The 26,852-nt window shown below is 37.0% G+C and overlaps 2 protein-coding genes across 14 annotated transcripts in view; one reads left to right on the forward strand and one right to left on the reverse strand.

Moving 5' to 3' along the window:
* Positions 1-3,433, reverse strand: part of PRPF40A (pre-mRNA processing factor 40 homolog A) — a gene marked incomplete at its 5' end in the record, with an annotated part of 49,405 nt that extends 45,972 nt beyond the window's left edge. For 4 of the 12 annotated variants that reach the window (XM_080927787.1, XM_080927786.1, XM_080927785.1 and 1 more), the window contains 2 exons: positions 1,952-2,083; positions 3,038-3,433. In XM_080927787.1, coding sequence (XP_080783913.1) covers positions 1,952-2,083; positions 3,038-3,433 — 528 coding nt within the window. Of the gene's footprint in view, positions 1-429; positions 510-1,951; positions 2,084-3,037 lie in introns of those variants that run through there. The other 8 variants (XM_080927784.1, XM_080927783.1, XM_080927782.1 and 5 more) reach the window with 3 other exon arrangements.
* A 330-nt stretch (positions 3,434-3,763) lies between these two features.
* On the forward strand, positions 3,764-26,852 carry ARL6IP6 (ARF like GTPase 6 interacting protein 6). 2 transcript variants are annotated; one of them, XR_013975302.1, is made up of 5 exons: positions 3,764-4,554; positions 5,722-5,775; positions 10,159-10,234; positions 14,482-14,614; positions 26,096-26,205. XR_013975302.1 is itself a non-coding variant. In XM_080927231.1 (4 exons), exons 1-4 carry the CDS (start codon positions 4,164-4,166, stop codon positions 26,187-26,189), a joined length of 672 nt encoding a protein of 223 aa, XP_080783357.1. In that variant the 5' UTR covers positions 3,764-4,163; the 3' UTR covers positions 26,190-26,852. The 2 variants fall into 2 exon arrangements, 1 of the variants encoding a protein (XP_080783357.1); XM_080927231.1 differs by lacking the exon at positions 10,159-10,234 and having other exon boundaries at positions 26,096-26,852.

Raw genomic sequence — 26,852 nt, forward strand, 5'->3', positions numbered from 1 at the left:
ACTAGATAATGATCTAATTCTGAGAAAACAACGGCAAGTTTTTTTTTTTTTTTTTTGAGACTTTCAGATTTGGTCTCCTAAAGTATTCATTCATTATCCTCACAGAGAGAGAATGTAAAACATTTCAACAGTCAGGTGTATTTAATGGTGCATAGAACATATTGGACTAAAAAAAATGTAGTAGGAAACCATGAAGCAAAATTCAGAATATCTGAAGTATGTAAGTAGCAAGTAAACTTATTAGGAAAGTGGTCACTGGTACAGCAAAAGAGAAGGGGCCATAAAACAAACTGTGACCAGTATATGCCAATTACTTAAAAAAAATAAAATCTGCACTGTTCTAAAAATGACTAGCTGGCATCTCAGGTCTGCTAGTGCAACAGCACCATCACAGCAAGGGTAAGCAGGTCAACCCCTTGCAAAACTTACCTTGACTGGCCCAATGGAAACAGAAGGCCCCAGAAAAGAGAGAAGCATCTGGCAGTAGCAAATTGTTTTATTTTATCTTTCTGTGGAAAGAAACTAATTTTAAATAAGAACCAGAGCATTTAAAGAATAAATATTTTTTTTTAAAGCTCATTATCTAGTTAGAGCGGCTCTACCAAGAAAACAAGAAGGGTTTTTTTGTGCTGCTTAGAGATGGAAAGATACAGAAGAAGAATCAAGAGTTGTCTCTGCATCTCCTGGGGAGCTTTAAAGTACTGTTATTCTAGAGTAACAGAGCAAAAGAATCTTTTATATTAGGAACTCCTGCAGGCAGAATCTTTTCAGTCTGGTGCCTTTGAATAAAATTTTTTATACAAAATTAAGGGCTATATTCCAAATATAAAAGAAAACCACGTAACATTGAACCATTCTACTCTTAAAAGTAAGTAAAATAAAAATAAAAACACAACAAGTTCCTGTTTCTGTTGCCATTTCACCAATAACTTTAGCCTTCATTGCTTAAACGGTTATCAAACTAACTCAATAGTACCCATTAGCAAAAGAAAATATACAACTGACTTTCTACAATATTCTGCTAACCAAAATAATTCATGACTTATCAAGATATTCACCTGGAATAAACCAGCCCACCCAAGAACCAACATAGGACACAACTGTTCATAAAACTGAAGCTCTTGCCTTTCTTGAACATTTCTCTAGAAATTCTACCAATGTCACTGAGCCATCTTAAAACCTTTTAATCCAATCACTCCTACAAAAAGTCCATTTAGGATTTGTGCTAGAGATACAAGGGCCAACGCACAAGTAGGAGTGTCGAAGCAGTAATCATTTCAAAAATTGAGTAGAAAATGAGCTACCTATTTAGCACTGTCCAGGGAAGAATTAGTATTAGAGCAGAAAATCCCTCCACACCCCCAACAAAAGGAAGAGGCTCCAAGAATAAAGTTTATTCTAAATGAAAACCCAAGTAAGTACTATTTTTTCTGATGCTATGCTTTTACACATTCACAGTGATTATCCTCTGATATAGATGTATTCCTAGACCATTAATATTTACAATGCCTGAAATAAGTCACTAAGTTAAACAGATTAGACGTATACTGTCACTTTAGATTGTTTGCTTGTTTTTTCAAGATCCCTATCTTGGAACTCATTCTACAAACCCAGGCTGGTCTTGAACTCAGAGATCCACCTGCCACTGCCTCCCAAGTGCTGGGATCAAAGGCGTGCGCCACCACCGCCGGCTTAAAAGTTTTGTTTTTTTGTTTTTTTTTTTTTGTAATTTTAATTTTGTTGAGAAAGTCAGCTAACTTTTTGAATACAGTCTTACTACATTCGAAATTTGGTTACAAACATGATCAATGTCATGCTTGTCTTTGAATACATTATGTGGATATGAACTAACCTTTAACCAGCTGCAAGTATACAACACTGACTTATATCTTAAAATCTTGACACAATCAAACAAAAATAAGCAAGCCAAAGTAAAAAAACATCCTCTTACTTGTCCCATTGGAGGCCCTCCCATAGGAGGCATCATCTGCGGCATCATTCCATGAGGTACAGGAGGCATGTTTGCTCTCTGACCCATAGGGTGCATGCCCATTGGTGCATAATGCATGCCAGGATGCCCCATCTGAAAACATAAAAAGTGAGCAGTAAGACACAGCGAATGTTTCTTTAAAATGTCATTTCAAAAACAACAACTAAAACCCATCACTTGTAAGGCACAATAATAAGTCAACGTGATTAAATCACAAGATTAGCATCTAGTAATGTTAATCGTAAAAGCACTATAGTGATCATTATAAGGAACCTCAAAATTTACAAAATATGGAAAAGTTAAACCTATTAGCAGATTAAAACCCCTCTCCAATGACTTAACCAACTGTTAAGTGACTGGCCAGCCTTGGTGTCTATGTATTGAATTCCAACTTAAAAACTATTACGGTGAACACAGTTTGTCACCTTTATACATAGCCATCAGCTTATACTACTCAAAATGTCATTAATTGGACAAGGTCTGACCATATAACAGAGTGGTACCCAAGAGTACTTCACTAAGGAACAAATGTCTTAATATAGTTGAAATATCAAAGACTGTCATTCTGTCCCAGACACTAAATGCAAATAACAAATTCATTTATTTTAGCGAGCTTAAAATATAATATTTCCATTGTTTCTGGCTTGAAACTAAGTATCCGCAGCCAATTCTCTCAACCGAATCCCCCAACCCTTGCAAATCACCACCACAACCGGAGGAAAATAAACTGCAGCAGCCGCTCCCTAAATCCTACAGATTTAAGTCTCCCTACTATAAAACAGGCCTGGGGCTTTCGGATGCACAGTCTGCCCGGGGCCCAGCACCTTCCTTCCGAAGGCATCTATCTACCTAGGCCAAGACCACTTTCAAGTCCAAGGTCCCACATATTTCTTTGTGCGTTCCCGCCCTCCATTCCTCTCCCTTGGGACGTAGCCCACCATCTGGAGCTCTCTTCCAGGAATACTCTTCTCCTTTTGGAGAAAGCTTCCTGTTTCTCTGACTCGGTTTTTCATTGTGCCGCTTTCCCCTACCCCGCCGATCCCTTACCGAGGGCCGTCTCCTCAGGAAGCCGTCAGCAGAGACCCAAGAACTGGAGCACAGGTTTGAGCCGGACAATCTCCGCTCCCCGTCCCCGGGACCCCGCGAGGGAGGTTGGCTCTCCATTTCACTCACCATGAGGCCTCCACGCTCGGCTCCAGTCCCCGGCCTCATCGTCGGGCTCAGACTGCTCCGTCGGCGGCCACTGCCGCTACACATACCAACAAGAAGCGATCTGAGTGGCTGGCGCCCGCTGGGGCCAAAGGGTAAAGGCTGCCCTGAGCTGCGGGGCGGGATCAGCGGGGCCAATAAACTGACAGGCTTCCCTACTGTCCAATCAGAGCGCGCTACCGACACGCAGCTCTGCGGCGATTCGCCCCCAGCCTCACTCGGCGTCGCCTGCATGGAGAGGGGGGAGGGGGGACGGAGGAAGTTTCTGCGTTGAGTGCTGTGCCGGGGAAACTCTACTAACTTCCCCCAGGAAAGGAGGCACGGCGGGGACCCAGATTTTCGGGTTTGGGCCACCGCACCCCGCCGGGGGTGGGGCAGTGGCGTCGTGCCACCTTCGCCACCCCCCCCCGCCCTAGTTACGTTCGCCCCACAAACCTGAGGCTACCAGGGGTGGGGTGGGGGGCGGGGTAAGCGGCACCCGGCGTTAGCGGCCTAGTGCGCGCGCGCGCGGTTGGCGTGGGGAGGGGTCGTGTCGGGGCATGTGAGTGTGTGGGGGCGGGGGGGTGTAGACTCGAGAACTGCGCGCGCCCAGAGCTGAGCGCGCGCCGTGCTGAAGGGTGGAGGCGCGTACTGCAGCTGGCAGGGAGCCGTAGGGGCGGAGATCACTCGCCAGAGGGAGGAAGCGATTGGCGGTTAGGAAGCCACCGAGCTGAGCGGGAAGCTGCGGTTACCGGGGCTTGGGCCGTGCGACCCTATAGGACCAGGAAAGGGCCGAATAAATTAAGCCGTGCACGGTCGCGCGCCCGCACGCCGCTTCCGGTAGCGCAGCCCCCGGGGGAACCCCCTCGTGCACCCCCGCCACTTTGCGCGCCCTGGTTGGGGCCGTCGCTGATTGGCTGGTGGCGGGCCGGGGCGTGGCGGCGGTGGACGCTCGACCTTCGCGGGTCTCTTAGTCTTTCCCGCCATGTCGTTTGTGGAGAGTCGAGGGTCTGTAGGCGCGCGTAGGCGCCGTCAGGTTACTCCGGGCCCTGGGACTCGGCCCGTGTATCCCGACTACACTCAGGGGGATAGCTGGCGTGAGGACGAAGACGAGGGATGCGACCAAGTGGCCCGCGACTTGCGGGCAGAGTTCTCGGCCAGGGCGTCGCCGGAGCTCTTGAGGGCCCCGCTATTCCCAGGGGTCGGGGACGGTTCGCCGGTCCTGCCGGATAAGCGGAACGGCATCTTCCCGGCGACTGCGGCCAAGCGAACCCAGGCTCGGCGGTGGCCCATCCAAGCCCTTTCCATTCTCTGTTCGCTGCTCTTCGCCGTCCTCCTTGCTTTCCTCCTCGCCATCGCCTACCTGATCGTTAAAGGTATTGAAGCCCAGGCCTTGAAAGGCTGTCCAGCATAAAGTCGAGCCAGTACACCACACGCCCCATTCACGCTTTTCTCCTAAAGCTTTCCCTCCAAACTGTTGTCGTCCTTTGCTCTAATCCCCTTTGTCTTCTCTCCATAAATGGACGTCCCTGCTCCGTAATGAGAACCGTTGAGAAAAGATGTTTGGTTAAATCCACACTCTTAAATGCCGTAAAGGCATTGAGCAGTTGAGTTGAAACATAAGTACGGCTATTTCGTCAGAACCCATTACTTTTAAAAAAGTGATTGTAACAAAAATAGGCTGTGTATGTTCTAAGGCAGATGTTTAGAGACGTGCTGTGTATACACTTTTCTCTGAACCTAGATAAACTGAAGGACAAGGATTTCTCCCCCTCACTTCAGGTACATACTTTTATAGGCAAATGGTTTTTCTATTTTTCCTTGTAACCAGGGAGTTATTTCAGGACAGTATATTCTGTTGTGTCAGAAACATGTTGTCCAAATAGGAATTCTCAGAAAGACCCTCTTCCCCTTCCTCCTATTTGGATTTGTTGCATGGTTTAGTATTATATCGGAAATTTGAATTTAGTTATTGTTGACTTTTGCCAATTCTTGAGAAACAGAAACATGAAACAGTATCTTGTATTAAAAGGATTCAACACTTTGTCCTGCTGCCTTTATAATTAAAGTTAAATCTCTCCAGTTCTGCTTCATCTACCCCCCTTCCAAATCCCCTAGTGGGCTGCAGTTGGCTCTTGAACAGTTTTTTTGTGTTTTTCTTTCACTTCAACCATGATAGATTTGTTGTGCACTTAGTTTTTCTTTTGTTACATAAAGTTATATGCTCATAAGTAGAAGTTCATTGCAGCAAACATTAGTATTTTGGAGAATGGAGTAAGGAACTGAAGTCAAATATGCCCTTAAGTTTCTTCCATACAAATTGTCTTTAGCACACTCAGGAGATAAACACTATTTTCATGTTGATGGAAGTTGAGTCTTGTAGAGGTATTTGCTTGAAGGTAACTGAGGTAGTAAATCAGAAACTTAACCTAGCTCTGACTTCGGGGTGCTTTTGACAACTGAACAGTGTCTTCTATGACTTTGGATATTCATGTCAAGAAGGAATGCTACTTTTCTACCTAACCCTCTCTTTGTGTTTACAGAGTTGCATGCAGAAAACTTGAAAAATGAAGATAATATAGATACGGGACTGTTAGGTATGAACTGATTATTTTTTCCAACCACTTATTTTTGTTTTTCCATATTATGTTTAAGTTACATAGACTTTGGGTAAATATTTTATATATACCATGTGTAGCTGATTAAGTAGTGTTTTTCATTTATATGTTTGTGGTAAATGTTACTACATTTCCTTTATATATATATATTTTTTTTTTAAAATAATTTTTATTATTTTAAAATGAGACACTAATGCATGTGTACAGTATTCAACATAACTCTGCATGACTTTGGTTCACTAAATACTTAAGAGTAGTTTCTGATTATGTTTTGGAAGAAGCTCCCTGCTTTAGAAATCTAGAACTAGAAACATGCTCACAAATTTAGGCAACATAGATAGTATTTGAAACAGACTTAAGAAGAATTTAATGTTCACATGTTTTCATAAACAGTTTGTCTTAAGATAGAAGATTTCAAATAAATAATTTGCCATTAATATCTAGGCGAGTCAGCTGAGTTTCTGTTGTCCAAAATGCCATACATTATGTAGTTTCTAGCTTCCTACCAAAGAGGGTAATTGATGGTATTTGTCTCTCTCATTGACAATTTTGAAGAGTTTAGAACTTTACCTGTTTGATATAATTTACTGTTAAAATTCAGGAACAAGGAAAACAGCTATGTCCGTCTCCAACCCAACACACAAACACACACACATACATACACACACCTTTCTGAGCTTAATTTAAAAAAATGTATTCAAGGGTGATTAAAGCCCCTGGGAAGTAAGGGCTGGAATGGTTCATTGGTTAAAAAGCACTTGCTGCTCTTGCATACGACCCAGTCTTGGTTCCCAGCACCCACACAGTGGCTCTCAAGCATCCTTAACTCAGTTCCAGGCTACCCACCCTCTTCCTGACCTCCAAGGGCACTAGGCATGCACATGCTTCATAATGTATATTTAGATAAACAGTACAGTAAAATCAATCTGAAAGAATCCTGAAAGGAAAATGGTAACAGACTACTAAGCAGTGTAATCTCTAACACTTGTTAGGAAATCTTCTGAAGTTGCTAAGGTACTGTACTTGGCTCAGCCATCTTTTTCCGTGAAAATAATTCTTCATGGGAAGCCTCGTTTTTGTTGTTATTGTTTCCAGTTTTGGTTTTTTGTTTGTTTGTTTGTTTTGTTTTTGTTTTTAAAGAAAGGTTTGTTAAGAAGCAATAGAAGATCATTTGTAAGAGTTGTTTTTATTTTGTTTTTGGAACAGGGTTTCTCTGTGTACCCTGACCTTCCCAGAATGTTCTCTGTAGACCAGGCTGGCCTCAAAGTCAGAGATCAGCCTGCCTCTGTCTCCCAAATGCTGAGATTAAAAGTGAGCGTTTGGAAGAGAAAATTGATCTGCTTGACTAGTATTAGACTAGTATAATTTTACTACAGAGGTTATCAGGCAAAGTTATTGATACTATCCTTGAATAGTATTGATCACACTGTAGGCTTTATAGCTGTTGGGCTCTTCTTTTAAAATTCTTGCAAACTATCCCTTACTTTGAACTTACTTTTCCAGGAACGTTAATAAAATTCCTTATTAGTAAGTATTAATAACACATTTCACTCACTTTTGCTAAGATTGTTCTGAAGTGAGATTGATTGTGCTAAACACACAACATTGAATTACTTAGTTTTGCATGTTGATTTTTACATTTGTTTGAATTTTCCAGGTTTTCTCACATTTGACAACTCAGTGTTGCAGGATTCCCTGCAGTCTTTAATATTTTGAGGATATAGAATGATAACTTTTCATTTTAGGCAAGCATGGAAAAATACTTAGAGAAGTACATGAAATTGCCTTAGCAGAAAAGATTTAATCTAAAATAAGTAGAGCTATGTGTATCACAGTTGGTACCATATAAAAATTATATTGTGAAATTGGATGAAAAGCTTTTAGTGACTTATGACACTTCTAGATTGGGTCTGATTTATGTTCCTTAGACAGAGCTACTTGGGAAGTTGAAGATGATGGTTTGCTTCAGCTCAGGCACTCCAGGCCAGCCTGGGTAACATAGGAAGACTTCTAGTTCAGAGTAAAACAAATCAACTGACGTGCAAGCGTGTGCTCATACTCACATACTCACAAATGCAGCTTCTAAAGCTTCTAAACATGATTGTGTATAAGCCTGTCATTCCTTAACATATGGTATTTAAATTTCTTACGTGATAAAAACGAGATTTGATTTATTTTCACTAACAAGTTATTCCTGATTTTGAGCTGCTCATATAGCTTGTATACCTGACAAGTTTCTAGGACTTCTCTTATGTTCAGGGAAGAAATAATTGACATATACTGAGTTCAGTCTTAAGAATGAAATCATTGAAAATTTTAACTTTTTCAGAGGAATAAAGATGTTTCTACCCTCATGACTTTATCCTACCGAATTTTAGAGATACGGTTAAAAGCTTCAAAGAGAAGTCGAAGTTCTGGAAGTGACCTGTAGTGAAATAGATGTTAAGATAAGCTCAGTTCTTCCGTAAATTCAAAAGTTATAAACTCTGAATTCGGTTTAAGGTATGATTTTTCCTAGTAAAACCCACAAATTATTAAGGGAAAACACAGGTATTTGCTGGGTAACGCAAACATTTCACCTAAACATCCACTAATGCTACCCTCTGCTGTAGTACTTTGAAAGGCTGTATAACCTCATTAAAAAGTAAGTAGGGAAATGAGAAAACAGAAGTCAGCAGACTGGAAGCATGTAACAAAAGTGATAGTTTATCAGGGTTTTGCTTATAGATTGCTTATGGATATTTGTATCAAATGTAAAGGAATGTCAAGAAGAACAATGCTTTCAAAAGAACAAACTTCAGCCAGACTTGGTAATGCATGTTGGGAGGCAGAGATAAAAGAATCAGAAGTTCAAGGTTATCCTCAGCTGTATAGCAGTATGAAGGCCAACTTGGTCTATTAGACCCTTTCTCAAAAAGTAGTTATAAGAGGAAGAAAAAGCACAATTTTAAATTGATTTAAAATTTTATGTTCCACTTTATACATTTTTAAAAGTTTAACATACTAAGTATGCCATAAATGTTAATGCTTTTAAACCATTTTATGTTCATCAATGTCAGTTCAAAAAATATAAAATGAGTCTGTTTGCGCTGACATATTGAAAAAACAGGTGCAGCGAATATAGAATCAACAGTTGGTCATTAGTAAGTTGTTTAATGTTGAGTGATACATATGAATTCCTCGTACTTCTCAACTTTTTAATGCAAAACGTTTATAGAAATACAATTCAAATATTTATCTGAAAAGTATCTGAATCTTCATATTAATTTATTTTGAAAGATGCACTAACAAATGAATTTGAATACAAAATCTACACTCTCCTTGTCCTTTGCATTAGTTGTAACACTAAGTACAGTAAGTTCATGAAAAGATGAAGTTTCATCATTGTATCAACTAATGAATTGAATTCAGGAGAAGATAGATGTGTGTTCAAGGTCTGTACTTTTGAAAGCAGTTCACACTAAACCTTAACATAATGTGCTGAGTCCGCAATGTTATTTGCAACTTTTTTTTGTAACCTTGAGAAAGCTGAAAACTGTGGCCAGACTGTAACTGTGTGTACTGATAAGAAAAGCCTTCCACATAAGCTACTGCTCCATGAAGGCAGTACAGTAAAACTCTTATTTCTGAATGATACGCAGATAAAGTCACTTTACCTGAGTACTTTGTGTGCTTCATCCCATCATGTCACTGCCAGCTCTGAGTTACCTGGCATAGCTAGCACATGAGGACAGCATAAGTCACAGTCACAGGGGAAAAGACTTATTTTTATGTGCCTTCAGTTTTTTATCTTAATTAAATTTAAGTTACACCAATTCGTAAATAGTATTAAAATGTTATCCTAAGGATTCATTTTGGAGCTATTATGACAAAATTGTTGGGGTTAACTTCTGTGGCTTTTTTATTTATTTATAGACGAGATTTGTAATTTTCAGAACCATAGGCACCATTAGACTACAGTTTCAGTGCAGCCTTAGTCTTTCTTATTCTTGTGACATAACTTTCCCAGTCATGCAGCTTTTGATTATTTCAGATTGAATATAAAAATAATTTAAATGTCCATAATGAGATAGCACTGAGATTGTACAGTAATAACCAGTATGGACAATCTCTAGAATAATTTTTGTGTGTTTGAATAACAGCCCTATGACTTTGACAAAATTCAGTTATGTAAATAATAGCCGTAGAAAAATGAGATGGCTACTCTGAAGAATATTGTAGTAAATTTGGCAGGTGTTCTCTGGAAGCTCTGAGATGGAATGCCTAGTTGGTTTTCTTTACCTTTTTTAGGTACAATTTCTGCCATGTTCTTACTAGGTAACATGAAGGTTGACTCCCAGCCTTTATGATTTCTGATCTCAGGTTGGGCTAAGATCCTAGAGCCTGGGTATTGTGCCGGAGTTTTGAAGTTGAGGTGCATTCTGACAGCATTTGCTCAGTGAGTTACTGTGTATCTTGCATCTGTTTTGTATGTTTTTAGATGTAGTACTTAAATCACAGGACCATCTGCTATTTCCTTACCCCACATAGAGGTGTCTGGAGAACGATCCTTGGGCCATCTGCCAAGATGTGCAAAACCACATTCCTGTCTACTGTCTTGCTTCTTCTGGATGGCCACATCAAGAAGTCATGTTACTCTTCCTTTATATCACGGGTTCAGTGCAAACACAGCACACATTTATTCCAAGAACATTGTTCTCTTGTGTTCCAGTTAAATACTCCATCTGTATCCCAAACATTATTTTTTCTCTTCTAGAAGCTTTATGTTTAACTTTCTATCCCGGATTAAATCTATATACTAGCTCTGTAATTTCACGAGATAAAACCAGAGAAAAAGTATTTCTTCTTTTACTTTGCAACATACTTCTTGTGGGGTAATGAAAACGGGGTGGTACAGGAAAAGAACTATCAGGAGAAACATGTAAGTTTTTCAGAACACTTCTACATTTTCTTGTTGTTTAATTACTTTGCTTTTTACATATCAACATTGTTGTTCCTGCTACTAAGCTCCACAAGATTTACAAACAGTCCAATGCATGCATTTCTTACCTATCTTGACCTGCTCTGTTCTGACCTAGGCTGGTTCACCCCTTAGGGAACCTGGTGGTCCCCTGATCCTGAGAGGTCACCATATTGATAACGAATTAATGTGGACATCTAATCCAACATAGTGCACTACAGCCCAGAATTGGACTCGAGGGATCATCCTGTCTCAGCTTCCCTAGTAGCTAGGAGTATAGGCGTGCACTGTCTTGTACAGCTTTTACAGCATTTTTGGGTAGCCAGGAAATCGCTAATTTTTCTCATCCTTTGGTAGTTTGTCTTTCCTTCTGGGACTCTGAAACATCTTGTGAACTTTTTAGTAAGAGTATGTTGTGATAAATATTAAAGAAGCAGCTCAACTGGTTCCTGCGCAGACCCCGGCTCCCTCAGACCCTGGCAGTCCAGGGACCTCTCCACCGTGGCACCTTGCCATGCTGCTTTTACTCACTGTTCCCTTGGCTGGTTGTTACCGCGGCAGGCATACACATCCCCAATTCCACCACAGGCTTGGTGCGCCCCACCATTGTGATTTCTATTGAACTCAAATCGTCACATGAAAGAACACACCACACGGTGACCTCTAATCCAATTGATAAGATATAATTTGACAATCTAGACAAGAAAATCCTGTACACACCTATCCCTTTAACATATTCATAACCTGTATCCGCAGAGAAGAGTTAACAGCTGACTCCATGTTGCTCCAGCTGGCTCCTCCCTCTGGCTCCTCCCTTTCCAAAATTTTGTTCCCATGCATCCTTTCTTCTCGTCCAATGACAGGCCTCGATTTTTCCTATGCCTGCCTTCCTGCATAAAGACATCATCTTCAAGATTATATCTTGCTTATTAAGAAGCAGTCAGAATATGATACATACATTATAGTACAACTTCCCTCACCCTCTTCTGTTCAAAAAGGACCGTTTTACTAGAGAAATCATTTTGGAACCTGCTTTTGCTTTAGCGTTTTTGAGGTGTGGTTTCATATAGCTGGCCCTGAATTCCCAGTATGTGAGAAAATCAGCCTGAACTTCTGATCCTTCTGCTCTCACCTCCCTAATGCTAGGTAGGCTTACTGGCATCCCCATCACTGTGGAAGGGCCCAGTACTCCTACATGCTGCACAGGCAATACATTCCCAGTTATGTTTCTTTAATTTTTAAAGATTTATTTATTTCATGTATGTGAGTACACTATCGCTGTCTTCAGACACATCAGAAGAGGGCATCGGATCCTGTTACAGGTGGTTGTGAGCCACCATGTGCTTGCTAGGAATTGAATTTAGGACCTGGAAAAGCAGCCAGTGCTCTTAACCGCTGAGCCATCTCTCCAGCCCTTCTTTAATTTTTTGATTAGATTATTAAATAATTACATGGGCCAGATGTGGTGGTGTGTGCCTTTATTCTTTCACTAGGGAAACAGAGACAGGTGAATGTCTTAGTTCAGAGCCAGCCTGGTCTACGTTATGAGTCCCAGGATAGCCAGAATTATATGGTAAGACCCTGTTCAATCTCTTCCCCCCAGTTCACATAGGTAAATATTTTAAATACTTCTTAATAATTCATCATTTTTTTTCCTGTTCATCATTTCTTTTCCCTACAGAGGACCTAAAGAAACTCTCAATTTTCTCTGGGATGTTTTTAAATAAACATCTTGATTAAAATATTTCCCATATATAGAACATGTATTTATGTACCTTTCTATTAAAGTAAACTTTTAAGCAGGTTTTCCTGTGTAGGTCAAGTGAAAACTGACTTTAGGTTCATGTTCTTACTTTCTCAGTCTCTTAAGTCCTGAAGTTACTAGTTTCTAACACCATGCCATTTTGCACCTTGTTGATTGATATGTTTTACAATTTATTGTATATTGTGTGTGATATAAATTCAACCACGTTTCCTTTTTCTGGGTAGTATTGAAATGTTTCATGGCTTAAGAGAGTTACTAGTGATTAAAATCTGTTAGACAAGGATCTTACATTGGGCTGCATTCCTAGCTTACATTAACATTATAAATTGTTTTTTATGATAAGTTCTTGCTCTGTTACAAGCTTTTCTTCTAAATGCTTTATTTTGTTCCTCTGGGTTCATGTGTTCACACTGATTGTTAAATACAATTAGGTCCTATAGCATTCGGTATCTGGTAGTAATCTGCTGTTACTATTTTAAACGTATAAACCTTGGAAGTTTTTCAAGAACTATAGACTTGATCTGAATTCTGGTGTTATCTCCTGAGAGACCTTAGAGAATATAAAATGTATCTTTTAAAAAGTCATCACAATTTGTAGCTACTAATCTATTTTGCATTCTTATTTTCTTTCCAAAATTTCTGTGAAGACAGTGTGTTTTCTGTTTTGTCCCTATTATGTAACACTGTCCCAAATACGAAGTAGTTCTTTAGTATATTTTATTGAGTAGATGAAATAAATTGAATTTATGAAAGACATTTTAAAACTAGAAGTTAAAATAAAACTGGGGAAGTGGCTCAAGAGTTGGCACATGCTGTGCTGTTGCGCAAAGGAGTACAGGTTAGTTTCTAAAACCCTGTGGCAGTTTGTAATTAACTGTGCCAGTTCCAGATCACTTGAGACCCTCTTCTGACCTTTGCAGGCACCAGGCACACATAAGGTATACATAAACATATGTAGGTAAAACTTTCATAAACATGAAACTAAAGTATTTTAAGTTTTTAAGAAATAAAACTACACCTACTAGAGAAAATTAGATTAACAGCAGTTGATTATCCCTTTAGTATAAAGTTGAGTAATATCTAAAGCTCTTCAGATCAGTTTATTTCTGTGTCCTGTCACCCTTTGTATCTTCTGCTTCAACTTGAATTCACTGTAATACTGTGATTTTGATTTGATTCCTGTGAGAAAAAAGTTAAGTTGACCAATTTACGTTCCCAAGACCTTGGTAAGTTGGAAGTTGTCATAGTTTGAATATGCTTGGGCAAGGGAGTGGCACTATTTGGAGGGGTGGTCCTGTTGGAGTGGGTGTATTACTGTGGGTGTGTGCCTAGCACCTTCACCCCAGCTGCCTGGAAGTCGGTGTTTTGCTAGCAGCCTTCAGATGAAGAAGTAGAACCTTCATCCTCTCCTGCACCATGCCAGCCTAGATGCTGCCATGTTCTCACCTTGATGATAATGGACTGAACCTCTGAACCTGTAAGCCAGCCCCAATTAAATGTCCTTTATAACACTTACCTTGGTCATGGTGTCTGTTCACAGCAGTAAAACCCTAACTAAGACATAAGGCAACTTTAGTTTATATACTGAGCAGGGATATTTTCATAGGAACATTATAAAGAGGAAATATTCTACAGTTGGTTGATATATCAAAAGTGCTTGTATTGGAATGAAAGAAAGCAAGCTATTGCTCATGAAGTTAAGTGAAAACTGTTTAAGCCATTCTAATGTTAAGAGTAAATTGTTTTGACTATTTTCATACTTTAGGTAGAATTTGCCTTTGTTTACAAATATAATAATATTGTTAAAATAATACTACAACCTATAACTGTTATAGTAATTTGTACATTACATGGGTTAACATGTACTAAGCTCAAATCTCTTAGGAAGTTTACATCAATATCTGGACATGAACATCCTAATTTAAGTTATTTTAATAACTTTTTCTTTCTTCCCATAAAGGATTCTGGTCTCTGCTGATAATATCTCTAACTGCCGGATTATCCTGTTGCAGCTTTTCTTGGACAGTGACTTACTTTGATTCTTTTGAACCAGGAATGTTTCCACCTACTCCTCTTTCACCTGCTAGGTTCAAGTAAGTGCTTCTAGGATGATTTTGTTTGTTTCAAGTGTGTGTGTGTGTGTGTGTGTACATGTGTTCTCACATGAATGATAACATTAGTTCTGTTAAAGACTCTAAGGTTATGAGAAACAATAAACCAAGATATGCTGAAGCTCTAGACTTCAGTACATAAGACAAAACAACACAAGATTTTTTTTTTTTCAAGTGTTTGAGCTTCACCTTTAGGTAAGTGGAGAATGATATTTTAAGTTCCCTATCTAGATAATGTAGTTTTTTGTTTCTTTTTAAATATTGAAAATCATATATCAAAGAAGTGAAATTTTTATGACTGTTTTTTTTAAGTATAACAATTTACAAAGTCAAAATACAAAGTTTGAAAAGTTTTAGTCATATGTGTAGTCAGATTCAACAACATTCAATTTTCAAATTAGACTTTTTTTCAGAATTTGAACTTTATGTTTTAATTAACTTGCATATTTGGGGCCAACTTTAGAGATCCAGACTTGAGTTCATATACTTCTGTAGTGGAATTTCTTTGCATTGTTTTTCTGTGTTTCAAAGAATATCAAACTCAGTAGCCAGGGCTAAGTAGTCTAGTGCTAGAGAGACTTCTGCCTTAAGAGTATTTGCAAAAAGCTTCAGAGATGTCTAGTTTTATACAGATGGAATTGGGAGGAAGAGCGAAGATGTGAAAATTAATTCAGTTAAATTTATGTGTATAATGACAGCTGTTACTATTGTTATTACCATCTATACCTCACATCTTAAACAAAATGTCTGTCTGAGGGTCTCTGTAAAGATGAAGATGCATGAAGAGATCCCTGGCTCCAGGTGCATATACGGCAGAGGATAGCATTCTTTGACATCAATGAGAGGAGAGGCCTTTGGTTCAGTAAAGGCTCATACTCCCAGTGTAGGGGAATGCCAAGGTACTGAGGGGGGAGAGGGTGGTTGGGAGAGGGAGCACCTTCATGGAGGCAGTGGGAGGGGAGGGAGGATGAGATTGGGAGAAAGGAAATAACATCTGAAATGTAAATGCAGAGAATATCCAATTTTAAAAAAATGTAAAAAGAAAAAAAAGACAAAGCCGTAGTAGTGATGATTATCAGTATTACGATGACTAATGCAAGTTTTGGTATTACTTTCATTATTAGTAAACTTCATGTATTTTCCTCTCTCAAAATATGTGATTAAAATTTTTGATGTTACTTAAAACAAAATGTGAAAACACATATTTTATAAAAATGTATTTACCTGAATACATGTTTTAAATGTTTCATAAATACTCATGTGCATCTGAAATGTAAATTGTATACCTATGAATCTGTGTTTGAAGTGGATAAATAAATAATTCACAATAGTAAGAGTTACATCTAATAGTGGAATACCATGCTATATAGATTACTTGGGCAGCATTCATTCAGAAAGCATATTCGGCTAAGACATAGCAGAGTTCAAACTGATATTGTTTTACTGCCCATTAACACCCAGTACCTTTAGTAGAGACTGTAAATCTTGTGTGATATACTTAATTTTCTATTGTTTTTATTTGACATCTTTCCTGAATGCTAATCCGTAAATTTCTAGCAGTCCAGGAAATCAGAGTTTTGGAGAGCAAAGAATTTTCGTGTTCTACTAAAGATCTGTTAACTAATTGTATTAAGTTTTAATAAATTAATCTTTTTATTAAATTGTAAGTAGAAATAAAGAACCTCTGTTTTTAGATGTTTAGTAGCCATTAAAATGAGATAGTGTCACATCACATCCTTTTTGTACTTGGTCATCTAGTCTTAAAATGTTTTAAAACAAGTACTTATAAAATATATTTTAGTATACTGTGTTTGTGCTAATTTTTACAAGTAAATACAAAATATGAAATTATTTTATGTTTAGTCAAGCCAAATTTAAGTATACACTTAAACACTCAAAGTGATATTCAGTTTAAAAATGCAAACATTGCCCTCTAGTGTTCATGAAAGTAAACAATTATTTCATAAACGTCTAAGAATGTTTTCTCTTTGTAGCCAGTAGAGTGAGTCCTTGCACAGGAAAATAGATTCTTGTAAAAATGTTGAAATCTTTTGACTATTTACTTAAAAATCACATAGAAATACAATGTCTTAATAAAAATAACTTTATAATACATTATGTTATCCTACTACCTAAAATAAGGTTAATATAAGCATGTTTCTCGATTGTTTAAAATATTCTGATTCTTTGTTAAGGTGGCCTTGCAATGTAGCTCAGTTGCTGAAGTGCTTGTGGCCCAGGGTTTCATCCCTGCACTGTACAGTGTATAGTTAGTTTACACGTGTGAAATCCAACTAATTCAAGGTCGTCCTTAGACTGCATAGCAAGTTTGAAGCCAGTCTGGGATATATGAGATTTTGTCTCACAAAAAGAAAAATAGTGTAGCATATGTGTATGTGTCCTTTAAGACAATGGAAATAATGAATCAGGAAAATTACTGCCAACATTTTAATATATGTTTTTCCATTCTTTTTGTTCTTTATGATTATTTTAGAAATGGGAGTTGGGGTCACCATATGTGTACTATTTTTCATGATAGTCAATTCATGAATGTTTTATTATAATTGGTTTATTTAAATAGTCTTGGTGGTCTTTATAGAATAAAACATGGATATAATAAAAGAATTTCAAGGGAAGAAAATCAAAGCTATTATCTTTTTTAGTTAATTTTTTTACTTTATGAGTCATATTTTACTGAAACAAAATTCTCAATGAAATAAAGTAATATTTCTTGCTATCTAGTAAATATGAGGTGAAACATTTAATGAAATTAGTGATCTGGATAACTAGATTGATACTAAAAATGAAACATTTTTCTTGTTACTTAATTATATCTAACAAATTTTTATTATGTTTTATTCAGTTGTGTGTATGTATGTGCTGCTGTTGCTACATGTATATATGCCATAGGACATATGCCAAGGTCCAGAAGACAGTTGAAGGAGTCAGTTCTTGTCTTCCACCATGTGGGTTCAGTCCACCACTTGGCTTGACTTCATTTCTCCTAAAATTAAGTCATTAAAGTGAGATAGCTTCAGATCTACCTGCTGAACAGTCTTGCCTTCCACCAATATATTTTTAATTTAGCTAAGTTTATAAATGCATTGAACCATTTTTCTGTCAATGTTCGTTAAGTACTTTTTGGAAATGTACCTTTCTTTCTTTTTACTCTCAAAGTTCTTGTATAAAAGTGAAAACTTTATTATATTTCTAAAATAATTATATGGAGAACTTTGCCTTAGCTACTTGGAATTTGGATTGTTAAAGAACAAAGCAGAAGCTTAGATTTTGGGAATTATCTACAGCATTTCTTAGTTGTCATTAGGTTATAATTTACTATAGCAATCTTGTATAATTTACTATTTTTCCCCACAGTATCACAGGATCATCTCCAACTTCCTTTCTTCATTCATTGGATCTTAGGAGTGAGTTCCAAGCAAGCAAATAAAGTGCACATATAGTCATTACTTAATGTTATGGCATCTATTTATATAAGGCACCTACCCACATAAAATTACTACATACAAAGAGAAGACAGACTGTTAAGTTATCTTTAGGCTCATTCAAGGATACGCCAGTAGCAAAACCCGATATTTTATTTAAATCTTTGTGATTGGAGAAGTTAGGTAGACTATCTACTCTTAAGTAGATGTGAAGCAGCTTACACATTCAGATTATTCATGTATAACACGATTCATCTGACTAATTTTCATTTGCATCATTAACTCACTGACTTCTACATTATAAAATAAATTAATAAGAGGTATTTTACTAATGGCAATTTGTGTTGCTAAGTAAGAGTAACAACTTTGTAACATCTGTCCTCATATTCACTGTTTTCTCGAAATCAGTGACACCTTTTACTTTGAAACTCCACACATTGCACATTATCTTTGTATAGACACCATCTAGTGGTAAATGGTTTTATCTGTAAGCTTGCAGTTATTCTATGTGCTAAATATAAAACCGCTTAATTACCCAAAAATTCTACCTATAATAGAAATGTTACTTGTAAGACTAGTAATAAATTTAGTAGAAAATTGAACAACTTATTGGTAACTTGAAAATGTCATTAGGTCATCAAATTTCACAGCCTACACTCCTTATAACCTTTGTAGAATTATGAAACCAAAATAACCTAGGCATTTTGAAGTAAGCCATCTCAGGCTATTGGTTATACATTTTACATTTGACACTTGCATTTAAAGTTAATTTGTATAACCTAAACATTGCAAAGTGTCAAGCACTCATACCTAGATCTGGTGGACTTCCTTACTTAATTAGCTTAAGCTCAAAACATTGTGATGGGAGCTACACGTTACACTAAGACATCTTTTTAAAAATCTTCCAGTGCTGAGCATTGAGCCTTGGACCTTTCACTTGCTTAGAAAGTATTTTGCAATTGAACTATATTCCTAGCTCTAAGGAAGTTTTTTCTGTCAGAAAGATAGATTATTTTATACTATGAATGTACATCGAGAATTTTCCACAGAGAAAAAAGTTTGTGCTAATAATTACAAGAATGGGAGAATTCTATTATGGAATTTAGTGTACAAGAGATTTCCAAACCTTAAGTTTTAAGCTCATAAAAGGTTATATGAAAAGAAATATATCTTTGGGTAGCAAGATGGTTCAGCAGGTAAAGATGCTTCCTGCCAAGCCTGGTGGCCTGAGATTGATCCTCTGGAAGGAGAGAATCCCTCACAGGTTGTCCTTTACCTTGACTTTTATACCATGGCATACACCTCTCCCCCCTATCTAAATAAATGTAATTTAAAAATTGTACATTTTTGACATATGTACTTGGATCTAAAGCTTAGATTGTTGAATAACTTACTAAGAAATTGATTTTATATTAAAGATTTTCTGAGTAACACTGGCAAAATGACATGCTGTGGTGTGGAGACTACTTCAGTTCTTGTAAATCAATCTTTAGCCATCTTCTATAGTAATAGCTCAACTTGAATCTCACAACTAAGACAGCCTGTTTGACAGTGGCTTACTTGCTTTGTGAAGAATTATTTAGCATTCACAAGACTAAGGCAGCAGTCCTGCCATGAGTTCAAAGCTAGGCTGGGATGAGGCTGGAACGAGATTCTAATTATCTTCTCCTTGTGTAGTTTAACCTTGACTCTCTTTGTTTACAATATGAACATTTGTTAAAAGACAGAGACTTCCCTAGGTCACTTTTTTAAGTCTGTGTTTATGTTATCCCTCAAATTTTGAAGCCATTTAGAGTTAATAAGCCAAGAAAAGGTGTTATAACTTGACTCATAGTATTTATGCCTCAGATACATCTTGAATTTATTCCTAAAATGAGGCAAATAGGTACACATACACTCATTTTATAGAAATCAGTATAATTTAGTCCTATATTCTTAGAGATTTGTTGCTTTTCGGTTATATTACTGGTTGTTTTATGCTTATTTTTGATATGAGATTAGTAGTCAAAAATACCCTTATAGTTATCAGATTACCAAATTCTAAAACTGTGATAAGGTTAAAGAAGGGTATGATCTCCCCACAAACTTGTTTAAAATACAATCTACAGAATTAGATAGCCAATCCGTAGTATTTCAGTAACCAATAAGTATCTGCTGCTTTTCTGACATTATCTTTTTTTTTTTTTTTTGGTCTAAATAATTGGGCCACTCACCTTTCTATTGCACTGTCAGCCACAGATATTTGATATATACCTTAGTTTCAGAAAGTACATTTTAAATTTTATCAAACTTAGCATTATGCATGCCTCATTTTTAAATGTTACTGCATTAGGTATGACTTATAATCTGCAAATTGGGTGTTTCAAAAGAACAAGGTTTTTAAAAATTACTTTATTAACTTATTTTTAAAATTATTTAATTAAAACGTGACCTTTTTACGTGCTTTACTTCCTCTGAAAAGCATTCTATATATAAACAGATGCTGAGACAGTTGGATTTTCATGGAATTTTTTTTAGGTGAGTGTTATTTTAACTATTGTTATTGGGAGCAACAGAAAGAGTAGGATATTGAATATAAATTTTCTGAATTTTATATTTTTTAGATTTTAGGGCTGGCATACTATGTTTTGTACTCATCCATATCCCCTTGAGGCTTTGTTTTAAATGTGTTACTAGGATTATTCTGTAACTTATCATTTTGCTCTTCACCTTGTAGTTAAGAAAATACATATTGAGTAACGGAGCATCATAAGAAAATGTTGTGGGTTATCTTAGGCAGTATCATAAACCTTGTAGATCAAGAGAAGTGGATGATTTAGTATTTAAACTAGAAATTTCATTTCCAAGCACACTAGATGTAAATTGATCACAGTGAATTAACTCTATCTTCTTTCGTACAACTTTTGGAAAGCTGCCTTCTTGTTGAATCAGATTTGTTATTATCTTGAACTAATGGAACAGATGGCTAATTGCAGTAGCAGAGAAAATCTTCTGACAAAAGAAATAGATCACGGACTTAGCTTTGATATCTGAGTGTCACGAAGTGTCATTAACTAGGGACTGTTGGGAGCCATCAGTTGCAATGAGTATATTAACAACTATATTGGTGGAATCACAGTGTGGCTTCCATGCATGTCTTATGAAATATATTCTTTATTTCCTGTGTGAAGATATGGATAGATGAAATAAAATCCTTAAGAAATTATGTTAACATGTATTCATAGCTTTCTTGTTTTTATAACATGATCTAGCTGATTGTTTGCTTTGCACTTCTCTGCTATTGTACTTGGCGTGCTGTTAATGTTACTTGTGAATTTTAAAACGTCCAGGCAGCAGTGAGAATAGATTGTCTATTTGAACCACTTTTTATGTGTTCAGTAACTTAGTATGGTTTCTGTTGATGTGAAGAAACACCATGACCATGGCAACTCTTGCAAAGAAAAACATTTAATTGGGGCTGGTGTACAGTTTCAGAGGTTCAGTTTATTATCCTGGTGTGAAGCAATGCCGCATACAGCAGACATGGTGCTGGAGAGGTAGGTAGCTGAGAGTTATACATCTGGATCCACAGGCAACAGAAAGAAAGTGACACTGGGCCTTGTTTGGGCTTCTGAAGCATCAAAACTCACTGCTAGTGACGCACTTCTGACAAGGCCATATCTACTCCAACAACTGTACTCCTTTAATGTCACTCTGTATGAGTCTATGAAAACTATTTTTATTCACATTTACCACAATATTTATAAATTATAAGAAACAGCCTATTATAATAGAAAGTGTTTTGAAGTTGGGGGTGCTTTTAAATCTAGCTTATGCTATGTACTCCAGATAAATACTTGATTACCTCAGTCATCAATTAATATAAAAGTAACTAGTTAAATAAACAGTTGAGGGCTAAGGAGATCGCCCAGCAATTAAGACTGCTTGCTGCTTTTTCAAAGAATCAGGGGTCCATTCTCAGCACCCAGATCTAGTAGCTCACAACTGCCTGGAACTCTAGCTCCAGGGGATGCTGTGTGTCTGGCAAAATTACGTATTATAAAGTAATAGTTTACAATTTACAGTACAACTATTAACGTTTTCTGAATATTTGTGCTTTTAATGACTAGTAATAGAGCACTAGGAGGTCCACTAAGGGCTATAGACTAGAAGCAGGAACTCTTAGAACTTTAGAACTCTTAGGTTTAGAACTTTGTTACACACTTACTTTTTACACATGACTCTTATATACTTTAAATTATTTTTAGGTTACTTAGAATACATGATAAAATATAAATGCTGTATTGTTTAGGGACTGATGACAAGAAAAAAGGTCTACATGTTTGACACTTTCCTCCCCCAACTCCCCAGAATATTTTGGACTGAAGATTGTTAAAACATAGAAGGGTGATATGGGGACATGGAAGATTTATTGTAATTGAAATGGTATTCAGTGTTTTTGTATGGTTTTTGATTCGTTTTTTTTTGGGGGGGGGGTCTTGTTTGTTTGAATTTTAAGTTTGATGTAGGACTCTGTACTATCTGGTAAGGTTACTCTGGCCAGAATTCACATAGCTCAAATAAGGTGAGAAATAGTCTGAAAATTTATATTAGTGCTCAGTAGTTTATTTCCTACCCTGCTGTACCAATTAGACAAGAAATAAGTTACCAGTTGACATACAATATGAACCTTATCCCATAGATTGTTTAGAGAATAAAGTCATTTTCCAATAAAGGTACCATTTTAAATTACAAAAATTCTGCCCTGAAATTTTCTCATTAGGTGAGAATATGTGTGAAGGAAAGAAAATACAAGAATAAATAAGGTATAAGAATGAAGATTCTAAGAGAATTGAGTCTGGTATTCATCTCTGTAGCATAGGGATTCACTTTAGATGAGCTAAGCCTTAATAAAAGCAGTATGCTGCCGAAATTATGAAAAGAGACTGACTTGAGACTAGTATTCTCATGTTTTGTTTTTTTTCAGTAATTTATTTGTAAATTTAGATTGTTTATTCGGTATAAAGTTCTTTTTCTTTCCCTTCTTGAAACAAATCTCATATCCTCCCTGGTTCCCTACCACCCAAGTTCATGGCACTCTTTCTTTAAAAAAAAAAAAAAAAAAAGGCAATAAGAAAAAAAAAGTGCAGGGAAAGCAGTCCATTTGTGTTGGCTTCATCATGGGGTCTGTCCCATAGTGTGGTTGATCAATAGAAGTTTACAGTTACAAAAAATCTTAAATCAATATAATCCTGTCTTTTATTTGATAACCACAAAGTCTTATTTAAACACTTTTTAAAAATTTTTATTTAAATAAAATAATAATTATAAAATTTAATAATAAAACATAAAATAAAGTAAAACACTTTCTCATAGCATTTGTTTCATTGATCAACCACACTTTCTTTCTTGGCCACTTTGGGTGTATAGAATGAGGTTTTGCTGGTCTGTGGAGTCACAAGACACAGGAGATGGGCCAGAAAGACTGGGAGGGGCTACAATGGAATCTTGAGAGTTCTACTCCTGGTTCTTTCCTTCATACACCATGCTGATTCATTTTTTATTTTAAACCTTGTCATCTCTCTTAATTGGACATATCAAAACTTGTATCGTTAAGGAAAATTGACATTATTCACAAGTTTTTTTTTTGTTCTTTTTATTTTAATTTTTCATTTGGTACTCAAAAGTATTTTGAGAGATAGGGATATAGCTTAGTTCTAGAGTGATGGCTTACCATTCATGGGGCCTTGGGTTTGAATCCCAGCACTGACTGCATAAATTATGTGTGATTGGTGTACTTTGGAGGTAGAGGTAGAATCAGAAGTTCAAAATCATCCTTACTATGTAGCTATAGTAGGCTAGGACTCAAGTAGGGGACCTTTGTCCCCTTTTCTGTCCTCCTTTTTCAATCTCTTCAGACTTAACATTAGTCCTGCTGCAGCCTGCTTGTACCCCTCCTCCCCTAGCTTATCTCCATTCCTTTGGACTCCACATCTTAGTGAAGATCCAGGATCCCCCTATTTAGTTCTCTCTGATAGCCCCTTTCAGCCTCTCCTGATAGCCTGTCTCCATTCCTTTGTGACTCACTCCAGACCTGTAGAATAGCTGTGTACTAGGGAAGCCACAGCTGGGACTCACAGCCAGCTGCCACACTTGCTCTTCTGATAATATTTAACTACATTCTTCATCTTTCTACATTTATTGTTTGTTTATTTGCTTATATATTAGTTTGGGGACAACTTGGATTCTGTGTATCAAACTGTTCATCAAACTTTGTAACAAGCACTATCACCCAACCAGCAACTTTTGGGCTCTTTTGTTATGTATGTGTGTGTGTGCATTTGTGTACAAATGCCATAGCACATGTGTGGAGTCATATGTAACTTTTGTGAGTCTCCTTCCATGGGTTCCAAGATTAAATTCAGGTGTTAGGTTTATATAATGCTGAGCTATCTTGCCAGCCCCCTTTAAGAATATGTCATTCTACTACAATAAGCAAAAAAGTGTTGTTGCAATATAGTTAATGAAATACTTAGAAAAATTCAAACAAAACTCTTGTAAGAAGCATCAGGAAAGTTTATATGTACATAACATTTTGTGAGTTGAAACTCAGTAATCATAAATAAGAGATGTTTCTTTGCTGTCATTTAGAAACTTGTTGGAAGTTACTACAGTTAAATAATCATATTAGGTTGAAAGTTGACATTTGTGTTAAAGTCTAATTCATTCACATTGGCTCAAAGGAATAACTTTCTATAACTGAAAAAAGATTATATGACCAGGATAAATACTTGGGATAACATATGTTGCAGTAAATATTAAAAAATAAGAAATGATTTATCTCTTTACTGGCCCTGAGGTCTCACTCTTCAAGCCCGACCCTGATACAGAGCCACGAGCACCTGTGGCGCCCAGTCTTAGCCGCCACCAGCCCAAGTTGTTCTCAAAACTCCCTTCCCTGGCAGTTTCTACCGTCTGTTCTCTGCCTCTGTCCCGGGGTGTTTCCCTACCCAAATCCCACTTAAATACAAGTCTACAGCCCAATAGCTTTTCATACAAGTTCATATATTCAACTCTCAATCCTTGAACCCTCTACACAAAAAGATTGCATTAAATCGACAAAGATACAAACTGCCCTTCTATATGAGATACTAGACCTATAAAATCCTTAATGTTCATAGCTATTTAATGCCAATCAATATCACCTGGGTCTAGCTCGTCCTTGTGAACCTCCATCTTACCACGACCTGTCTCCTCTCTGTCCTCTGACCTCCTCCAACCTCTCAGCCCTTTCCACCTCCCTCACCCCACCCAGTCACTGGCTTCCCTTTATTTTACTAATTAAAATGGGAAGGTTCAAATGAAGTCCTCCTAGTACAGGACTGGGCAGCCCTTCTTGGGGAAGTGGAATGAACATTAAAATACAAACAGCTTCAGGACAATCTACAAACATGAATTTTACGTTAGCTCTGAGTAAGAATGAGAGCGGGGAAGTGCTATCAGTGGAAGACGTGTTTGTAATATAACAAATTATGTTACACATAGTGAAAAGCAGTTTTTAAAAGGGAGGGGGATCAAGTTCAGCACTTTATATAAATAAAATTGAATTATATGTTAACCAGGAAATCAGGACTCTTTGTTAGTTTGTTTTTAAGATTTGGTGTGTGTGTTTGCCATTTGTGCCTTTTGTTCAGGTGCCTGTGGATGCCTGGTATTATAGGCACTAATGAGCCACCCACTTTGGGTGCTGGGCATTCCACTGGAAGAGCAGGAAGCTCTCTTAACCACTGAACCACCTCTTTAGTCCCTAAGAAGACTTTTAAGAGAGAATTTAAGATTGATAATTCTGTACTAATCTTGCAAGTGTCTAGTATTTTTAAACTTATACATTAATGTTTAAAACATTAGAAAAACTCATTGTGATATCTTAAATATCTTAGTATTTACTAGTTTTACTTTAGATATTACTGGTTTTCTCATACCAAATTACATATTTTTGTTTGTGTTTTGTTTTTAATTTGTGTTTTTCCTTCTTCTCTAGGAAACTGACTGGACATTCTTTCCATATGGGCTATAGCATGGCAATCCTGAATGGTGTTGTAGCTGCTCTCACTGTGGCATGGTGCCTCATGTAAACCCACAACAGAGCAGCGTTGTTGGTGAAAGTCATGATTGTTTTTGAAGTGACAGAAACGAAATTGCCTACTCAGAAGATTATGAAATGTGATTCATATACATACTATCATCATTGTTATGGAAGGCCTTATAGAGGCCGTTTCTTAAATGTATAAGATGTTTACTTCATCTTTTTACTTTTGTTTGTTTAGTTTTGGTAAGTTACAGAAAATATTTCAATGGAAATCAAACTTGGAAACTTGAATACAGGGCAGTGCCTACCTTTCTGTGTATATTTTACTTTTTACTAACATATTGATATTACTGGTTGAGGTAGAAATATTTATATACTACATTTAAAAAATAGTACTGAGGTCAAGTGTGTTATCAAGACCTTCAAGCCTAGCATTTTGGAGACATAAGCAGGTTCTATGGGCTTGAGGTTAGCCTGTAGCTGCACAATGAGGTCATTTTTAAGAAAAATAAAACAATTCCTATTTGACATTTTGTAGAAGCAACATAAATCAGAGTTTTTGATAATCAATAGAATGCATATTATTTTTGGAGTATACCTAGGGGTTGTATATTTTTATAATACTGAATTTATGTTTTTAAAATGATTGCATTTATACATATATAGTTGTAAATTTTATCTCTTAGCTGGTATAAATCTGTCCTTTAGT

This window comes from Micromys minutus, assembly GCF_963924665.1.
Source record: "Micromys minutus genome assembly, chromosome: 13".
Lineage (NCBI taxonomy): Eukaryota > Metazoa > Chordata > Mammalia > Rodentia > Muridae > Micromys > Micromys minutus.

Excerpts from the sequence above, each read along its gene's own strand:
- ARL6IP6 (XM_080927231.1), top strand. The coding sequence starts at position 4,164 with ATGTCGTTTGTGGAGAGTCGAGGGTCTGTAGGCGCGCGTAGGCGCCGT. Across the intron at positions 5,776-14,481 it reads TATAGATACGGGACTGTTAG|GATTCTGGTCTCTGCTGATA; the intron begins GTATGAACTGAT and ends CTTCCCATAAAG. Across the intron at positions 14,615-26,095 it reads CTTTCACCTGCTAGGTTCAA|GAAACTGACTGGACATTCTT; the intron begins GTAAGTGCTTCT and ends CTTCTTCTCTAG.